The 9,468-nt window shown below is 48.1% G+C and overlaps 1 protein-coding gene across 1 annotated transcript; it reads right to left on the bottom strand.

The window, feature by feature from the left end:
- Positions 1-7,445: 7,445 nt before the first annotated feature.
- SPDYC (speedy/RINGO cell cycle regulator family member C) lies at positions 7,446-8,958 on the bottom strand. Its single transcript, XM_014477692.2, has 5 exons — positions 8,817-8,958; positions 8,491-8,549; positions 8,144-8,229; positions 7,865-8,036; positions 7,446-7,778 (listed from the first exon to the last, which is right to left on the bottom strand). Exons 1-5 carry the CDS (start codon positions 8,956-8,958, stop codon positions 7,446-7,448), a joined length of 792 nt encoding a protein of 263 aa, XP_014333178.2.
- Between the last annotated feature and the right edge of the window lie 510 nt (positions 8,959-9,468).

Genomic DNA, 9,468 nt, shown 5'->3' on the forward strand with positions numbered 1-9,468 from the left:
CAATGTAACTAAAGATTCCACGGGCTGCAACAAAGAGGGAAGATCTTGCATGCAACTAAGACCTGGCCCAGCCAAGTAAAATAAACAGTTTTTTAAACAAGCCTGAACCCTAATGTTAAACTATAGACTTTAATAACAATGTATCAATATTGTTTCATCCATTGTAACAAATAGATCACACTAATACAAAATGTCAGTAGAGAAACTGCAGATGGGAAAGGGGGGTACTGGAATTCTCTATACTTTCTGAGCAAATTTTGTGTAAACTTAAAACTACTCTAAAAAAAATTAGTCTATCTTAAAAAATAGAAGAGTAAATTAAATATGGGCTTCCCAGGTGGTGCTAGTGGCAGAGAGCCCACCTGCCAGTGCAGGAGACATGAGAGACCTGGGTTTGGTCCCTGAGTTGGGAAGATCCCCTGGAGAAGGGCATGGCAACCCACCCCAGTATTCTTGCCTGCAGAAACCCCATGAACAAGAGGAGCCTACCAGGCTACGGTCCATAGGGTTGCAGAGTCGGACACAACTGAATCAACTTAGAGCTTGTGTGTTAAATATACACCTATCATATGACCCAGCCATTCCACCTCTAGGCATTCACCCAAGGGAAATAAAAGCATGTGTCCATGCAAAGACTTGTATATGAATATTCATAGCAACTTTAATTGTAACAGCCCAAACTAGACATAACCAAATGGTCTTCAACAAATTGTGACTGGATAAGCAAATTGTGGTGCTGTATATATACCACAGAAACAGAATACTACTCAGTCATAAAAAGGAACAATGGCTTAATCTCAGAATAATTATACTGAGTGTAAGAAACAAGACAGAAAGTGAAGTGAAAGTGAAAGTTGCTCAGTTGTGCTGACTCTCTGTGACCCCATGGACTATACAGTCCGTGGAATTCTCAAGGCCAGAATACTGGAGTGGGTAGCCTTTCCCTTCTCCAGGGGATCTTCCCAACCCAGGGATCAAACCCAGGTCTCCCACATTGCAGGCGGATTCTTTACCAACTGAGCTATCAGGGCCTGCTATATAATTTCATTTCTATGAAAATTCTAGGAAAATGATAGCAATTTAGTGATAGAAAGCATATCAATGATTGCTGGGGGGGATGGGGGGGCTGACAGGTGGGAATGGATGGCAGGAAAGGATTACAAAGGGGCTTGAGGAAACTTTTGGGGGTAATGGATATGTCCATTATTTGACTGTGGTATTGGTTTTGTGGGGGTATATATTGTCAACAAAAATGAACCTTGAAGTATACATAGTTTATTTTATGTCAACTATACCTCAGTAAAGCTGCTAAAAAGACCTATAGAATTTAGCCACTGATGGGATATGGTTCCTGGGAGACAGGGAGGGAAAAGACAACTCTAGACCATCTGAGTAGATTCATGGTGTACGGGACTCATATCTGGAGGGGATACTGGAGGATCAGGTTAGGGAGGTACCTGTGGGACTTAATGGCTCCTAAAGGAAATCAGTCCTGAATATTCATTGGAAGGACTGATGCTGAAGCTGAAACTCCACTACTTTGGCCACTTGATGTGAAGAACTGACTCACTGGAAAAGCTCCTGATGCTGGGAAAGATTGAAGGCAGGAAGAGAAGGGGATGACAGAGGATGAGATGGTTGGATGGCATCACTGACTCAATGGACATGAGTTTGAGCAAGCTCTGGGAGTTGGTGATGGACAGGGAGGCCTGGCGTGCTACAGTCCATGGTGTTGCAAAGAGTTAACACAACTGAGTGACTGAGCTGAGAAAGCTGTGGGACCCACCCTCATCCAAGAGGAGGTGCCTGGCGGTGGGAACAGACCTCAGAATAGAGGAACAAATTTGGGAGTCATTGGCCATCGTGCCACCTGAAAGAAGTAGAGGCAGGGGACAGACATGTCATTCTGGATACAAAGATGCTTCATAAAGATGTCTGTGCTTAAAGAAATCTATAGAGTGATCAAAATTAAAAATTCTAGGGACTCTCCTGGTAGTCCAGTGTTTGACTCCAGCTCCCACTACAGAGGACATGGGTTCCATCCCTGATTGGGGAACTAAGATCCTGTAGGCCACATGACTCAGCCAAAAAATTTTTAAATTCTAACAAGTGAAAAAAAAAATTCTAACAGATTATTTGGGGAAAAGAACTAGAAAAACTGATTTAAAGTTCCTATGGGAAACTGAACAAGCAAGAATAGCCAGATCAGATCAAATCAGTCGCTCAGTCATGTCCCACTCTTTGCGACCCCATGAATTGCAGCACGCCAGGCCTCCCTGTCCATCACCAACTCCCGGAGTTCACTGAGACTCACGTCCATCGAGTCAGTGATGCCATCCAACCACCTCATCCTCTGTCGTCCCCTTCTCCTCCTGCCCCAAATCCCTCCCAGCATCAGTCTTTTCCAATGAGTCAACTCTTCACATGAGATGGCCAAAGTACTGGAGTTTCAGCTTTAGCATCATTCCTTCCAAAGAAATCCCAGGGCTGATCTCCTTCAGAATGGACTGGTTGGATCTCCTTGCAGTCCAAGGGACTCTCAAGAGTCTTCTCTAACACTACAGTTCAAAAGCATAAATTCTTCGGCACTCAGCCTTCTTCACAGTCCAACTCTCACATCCATACATGACCACAGGAAAAACCATAGCCTTGACTAGACGGACCTTTGTTGGCAAAGTAATGTCTCTGCTTTTGAATATGCTATCTAGGTTGGTCATAACTTTCCTTATGACCAACCTAGATAGAATAGCCAAGAGACTTCTGAAAACAAGTTAGGAGTCTAATCCTGTGAAAGTGTTAGTCACTCAGCCAAGTTCAACTTTTTGTGACTCCAGGGTCTGTAGCTGCCAGGCTCCTCTGTCCATGAAATTCCCCCAGGCAAGAATACTGGAGTGGATTGCCATTCCCTTCTCCAGGGGATCTTCCTCACCCAGGGGTCAAACACAGGTCTCCTGCATTGCAGGCAGATTCTTTACCATCTGAGCCATTAGGGAGCCTAACCCTATCAAGTATTACATCCAATCCATAATGATTAAATAATTCTTATATAATAATTAATGAAGAGGGGTACTGATACATATAAATCACTGAAAGATAGAAGAATCTAGTTCAGTTCAGTTCAGTTCAGTTCACTCACTCAGTCGTGTCCGACTCTTTGCGACGCCATGAATCGCAGCACGCCAGGCCTCCCTGTCCATCACCAACTCCTAGGGTTCACTCAGACTCACATCCACCGAGTCAGTGATGCCATCCAGCCATGTCATCCTCTGTCGTCCCCTTCTCCTCCTGCTCCCAATCCCTCCCAGCATCAGAGTCTTTTCCAATGAGTCAACTCTTCACATGAGATGGCCAAAGTACTGGAGTTTCAGCTTTAGCATCATTCCTTCCAAAGAAATCCCAGGGCTGATCTCCTTCAGAATGGACTGGTTGGATCTCCTTGCAGTCCAAGGGACTCTCAAGAGTCTTCTCCAACACCACAGTTCAAAAGCATAAATTCTTCGGCGCTCAGCCTTCTTCACAGTCTCCAACTCTCACATCCATACATGACCACAGGAAAAACCATAGCCATCTAGATACAGGTCCAAATGCATATAGGAATTTAGTATATAAGAGCAGCATCTCAAATTTGTTGAGAAAAGATGAGTTTTTCATTAAAAAGCATTAGGAAAATGGGAGGGAATTTTGTATATGATCAATTCCAGATGAACTCATGATTTAAATGTAAAAAATGAAAACAAAAATACAGCCAGCAGCTAAGGGAGACATTCTTTTAATCATCTCAGTGTGGAAAAATTCTTTTTAACTGTGACACAAAACCCAGAAGCCACAAAAATTTATTTTATCACACACAAAATTAAAAGGATAAACTGAAGAAAATACTTACAATTTACATCCTGAAAGGCTATTTTTCCTTACATATGAGTCAAGTACCAAAAAACAATGGAGAAATGGGCAAAGATAAGAGCTGTTCACAAAAAAGACATACAGCTCTTACATGTATGAGCTTGAGCTCACTTGAAAGAAAAAAGAAATACAAACTAAACCTTCACCAAGACAGGATTTTCTCCTTAGCAGTTTGGCAAACATAAAATAACCTTGTTTCTCATTGATTGGTGAGTGTTGTGGAAAACAGCCTTCACACAGCTGGAGGCTGGGGAGGTGTTTCAGGCACAGCCCCAACAGATGAACAAGTGGCAAAGTTCTTCAAGATGACCATTTTGGAGGCTTTCCCTGGTGGTCCAGAGGTTAAGAATCTGCCTGCCAATGCAGGGAATGTGGGTTTGATACCTGATCAGGGAACTAAGATCCCACATGCTTCAGGGCAGCTAAGCTGAAGCATGGAGGAGGAGAAGGGAGGAGGAGAAGGGTACCTGAAGCGATACACTGAAACTATTGAGGCCTCTCCCTCTAGAGCCCACATGCCACAATTAGAGAAGACTGCATGCCACAGTGAAAGCCCAGTGCCACCAAAAAATAAATAAAATGGGCCTTTAAAAAAAGACGACAATTTTGACTTGACCTTTGGCTGAACAATTCTTCTTGGAATTCACTGTTTCATATTTGAATAATGCTGTTCTTACAAAGTCTTCAGTCCGTTCAGTTCAGTCACTCAGCCACGTCCAACTCCTTTGCTACCCTGAGGACTGCAGCATGCCAGTCTTCCCTGTCCATCACCAACCCCTAAGCTTGCTCAAACTCACATCCATCAAGTCAGTGATGCCATCCAATTATCTCATCCTCTGTAATCCTCTTCTCCTGCCTTCAGTCTTTCCCAGCATCAGGGTCTTTTTCCAATGAGTCAGTTCTTCACATCAGCTGGCCAAAGTGTTGGAGCTTCAACTTCAGCATCAGTCCTTCCAATGAATATTCAGAACTGATTTACACAACTTTCACACTTTTACAGAGTCTTAGTGACTCTCTATAGCAGGGATCCCCAGCACAGTACCAGTCTAATGGAGCTGGGCCATACAGCAGAAGGTGACTGGTTGTCTTCCACAAAACTGACCCCTGGTGCCAAAAAAGGTTGGGTGCCACTGCTCTATGGCACTGTTTAGAATAGCAGAAGTGTGGAAACATGTGCCAGTCAATAAGAAAAAAAGGGTACACCCATACAGAGGAGTGCTGTACAGCTGTCAAAAGGAATGTGCAGATAGGAAACCATGTGATTTGTCTACACCAACTCTCTAACACCATCTCAGTATGCGACCCCATGAATCGCAGCACGCCAGGCCTCCCTGTCCATCACCAACTCCCATCTAGGCCCCTACAATTCAATTCTGATACTAATTCCCAGAATTAGCACAGGCCCCATGAATCTCAGTTCCACAAGAGGCCAGCCACAAACGGAACCCCTAGGTGACCCATACTCCTGTCTGGATGACTACAAATTTGGGGATGACCATAACCCCTCTCCTCAGGAGTGATAATTCAGTAGAAGACTCAGAACTCAGGAAAATACTTTATTCACTGTTACTGGTTTATTATAAAGGATACAATTGAGGAACAGCCAAATAGGAGAGATTCATAGGGAAAGACATGCAGAGGGAGGGAGCCACCCTCCCCGGGAATCCCAAATCTCTAGTGCCTCACCCTTCCTGGAAGAGCTGGGGAAGCTGAAAGTTCCCACCCTCTAGATCACTTTTTTTGGCAACAGCCACCATCTTGAATAACCTCATTAGCATTAACTCTGGTGTGATCTATAGGAGCTCATTATGAATAACAAAAGACATTCCTATAACTCTGGAAATTCCAAAGGTGTTAGGCACTCTGTGCCAGGAACCAGGGACAAAGACCAAATTTGTATATTTTTATTATACCACATTTGGTTACATACATTTAGATTCTTTCTCTGGATGGACATAAATGATCACTTCCATTGTTTTCAGGAAGGAGAACCAGGCGGCTGGTAGTCAGGGGCAGGAGGTGACTCTTGGTTCAAAATTCAAAACATACATGTGACTATATTACCTATCCGAAAAACTCTTAAAAATACTTTACAGTCCTTGTCTTGGCTTCTAATGTCTGCAGCCTCCAGGCTTCACCCCCATGCTTCTTGGGAACCACTCAGAGAGGAGGGAGAGGAATTACATTTAGATTCCTCTGCCACCTGACCCCTTAGACATCTCTGCCTTCTGTTTCAGATACACTCCCCTTTAACCTTTCTCTGGGCAGCAATTCCCTCTACTGATAACACCCACATCTGAGCTCCTTTCTTGAGATCAGTTCTAAACCCTTCGAGTATTATCTCATCCAAATCTCAAACAGTATCCTTTCTAGTGTAATACTCATTTTACAGATGAGGCAGTAGAGGAGATTAAATCTGTAAGTCATACAGAAACCTGGATTTTGAACTTAAGCTGTCTGGCACCAAAGACCAAGTCTTAATCACTACTCTAGATGGTCTTTCCAAAAATCCTGTTCCTCACCACCACCACCACCAGGTTTGCGTGGGCAAACCTGACATAGTTCATCACATTATATGTGCTTCTCCGTGGCTCAGTCAGTAACCAATCCACTTGTAATGCAGGAGACCTGAGTTCAGTCTCTGGGTTGGGAAGATCCTCTGGAGAAGGAAATGGCCACCCACTCCAGTATTCTTGCATGGGAAATCTCATGGACAGAGGAGCCTGGTGGGCCACAGTCCATGGGGTCACAAGAGGCAACTGCAGCCCAGAGCAAGGACTAAGGCTCATTGTGAAAAAGACCTCACCCTGCAGGCATTTCTAGACTGACATAGAGCCATTTTCCTTTGGAGTTCTTTTTGGTCCAGTAGGTCCCAGGCCCTCTTCTAAGGACTGCATATAGCTCATTTCATTCAGTTCCGTGGGCTCTATGTGGGTCTCAGCATCTACTAAGATGTTAAAGAGGAGAAACAGTGGGATGACTGGTCGCCAGTGGGAAGGGAGAGCTATTACAGGGCTTGTGCTCAGGGGTCTCAACCACTGGTACCTAAATCTGGCAGACCCCCCCCTCCCCAAAACTCCCGCCCTACCCCTACCCTGGGTAAAGGACCCAGACCAGGGCCTAAGCACAGCCAATGTCCTGAGGGCATGAATTTATTAGAGGAGTCAGGTCAGAGTGGGTACAAGTTGCAGGTTGGGAAGAAGGGGCAGGAGGCATGGGCAGCCCTGCCAGCCTGAGGCCAAGAAGACAGGAGACTGGAGGGGCCACAGTCAGTAGAGCATTGGGCCAGCAGGCAAGCAGACAGGCTGTTCTTCACCCTGCGAGTATCAGCGCCGAGGGCACAGCAAGAGCTTAGAGAAGACTAGGGGAGGAGGGACAGAGAGCTGCTCAGAGGAAGCCTGCCAAGCTCACACAGCAAGGGGGTGCAGAGCTGGACACTTGCCCAAGCCTGCTGGACCCCAGGCACCATGCCCCTCCTTCCCATTCTGTTGGGCTCCACACCTGCTTCCCAGCTCCTCCCAGCTCCCCGCCAGCTTCTGTCCCTACTCACTGTGGAGGGTGTAGGTGCCTGGCTCCAGTAGCAGCTGGGTGGGCAGGACAATGAGGAAGCCCCTACTCCAGGGCCAAGCTTGGGATGTAGGGCGGTGCCACTCAGCATTGTAGGAAAGGCACTTGGATAAGACAGGCAAGGGGCGGGGGCGGTGGCAGCAGAGGCTGCTGTGAGGGGGCAAGGCACAGAGAGGACAGTGGGGTGGCGAGAGGCCGGGACCCCGGGGGAGGGGAATCTGGGCCTTTGGGTAGCTCCTTTGAGCCCTGCCATGGTGGGGGTGCCGCTCCCGAGTCCAGGCCCAGTGGGTCGGCTCCTTGGCCATGACCTGCGTGAGAAGAGTGGATGGTAAGTGGGAGGTGGGAGGTCCAGCCTCTTTCCCCAACCCTGGGATGCTGGTGCAGGGAGCCTCACCTCCTCGCAGCTCTGGCGTCTCACAACAGCCCTGAAGCCCATCCGTGCCCACAGCTTGTCCCTCTGATGCAGGAAGTCTGACACTTGATGATGCCAATCTTGGCCCAGGGCCCACAGAAAAATCACGCTTTTGGGGTCCTCCAGGTCTTCCTCCATGTCATTTGCAAGGTACCTGGCCACAGAGGTGGGGGACAGGGGGAACAGAGGTTGTAAGCATCCGCCCTGCCCCCACCCTGCGACTCCAAGTGGGCATCCCCACCAGGTACCCAGGCCACTCACAGTGCCAGGAACAGATTGCTGTGGGTGTACTCGCTGAGCTGCAGGTTGGCACGCCGGAAGTAGACCAGCACCATGGCCAGGAGATACTGCAGATACAGAAATGGGGAGAGTTAGAGCGGAGCACTGTGGGCAGGGGAGGGGACTGTGCCAGGCCCATTAAGCAGGTTCTGGGCTTGAAGCAGGCCTAGAAAATCCAGGGTAAAATGGTGCAGGGGGACCTGCAAAGACAAGGGCTTAAAATGGGGGCACTCCCTCCACCAGACCAGGGGACCCAATGCATTAGCAGCACTCAGGCCCCAGTAATTCAACCTTCCCCGAGTGAGCCTGGACTCTCCCCCGACTCTCACCTTGTCTGAAATCTGGAAACAGGGATCTTTGGAGAGGAAATCCTGGAGGAAACTGTGCTCTGGGGGAGAGGGAGGAGAAATGGAAGCCTGGGGTTACCACCCTCACCCCACAAGACGAGAGTAGCATTCTAAGTTCCAAAGCCCGAGCCCCCACTGAATCCACTTTCTGACATTTCAGACATGAACCACCCCCCCCAAACCTGCCAAACCAGAGTCACCTGAGAAGGGATGGGACCAAGACGTGGGCAGGCTGAGATCCCACCTCTCACATCAGTTCATGCTTGGTCCTCACAATCCCTTCCAGGCCAGCCCCCAAGTGCACTCACCCAGAAGGTGGAGGAAGGCCCGGAGCTCCTGGTGTCGGCGGAGATGGGAAGACTCATCGCCCTCACCTTGATGGCTCCAGCCCCTCAGCTTCACTTGTGTGCCAGCTCCAGGGACTGTGGCCGGATCTTGGGCATTGCTCATCTCTTGGGGGGTTGGGGGTAGGTGGGGTGGGGTGGGACAGGGAGACCTGTAAAGAAAGCAGCCCCAGGACTTAGCATTTACCCCATTAGCCCCGCACAAGTCAATGGGATCAGTGTGGCTGGCCTGACAGACGACCTCCAGAAGGTGGAGGGATGGGCATGGAGAAACGGGGGTGGTGGTGGTGATGGTGAGGAGACAAGAAAGTCAGCAGAATTCCTGGGGCTACAGCACCCTCACGCCTCCTCCTGGCACCCCAGACCAGGCCAGAGAGTAACAATAGCAGCAACAAGTGCCTCTGAGGGTTTCCTAAGTGCCTGGAGCTGTGTTAAACGCTTTAACTTATTTCGTCCTGGTAAGGAGACCCATTTTGCAAACACAGAAACTGAAGCATGGAGGTCTCACGGCGACTTCAAGGTGGATCCTGTCTGACCCCAAAGCCAGAGACTCACGGAGCCTCTTGCCACCCAATTCACAACCACCCCCTCACCCTTCATCAAGCAGCCCTGAAAA

Source organism: Bos mutus, chromosome 22 (assembly GCF_027580195.1).
Source record: "Bos mutus isolate GX-2022 chromosome 22, NWIPB_WYAK_1.1, whole genome shotgun sequence".
NCBI lineage: Eukaryota > Metazoa > Chordata > Mammalia > Artiodactyla > Bovidae > Bos > Bos mutus.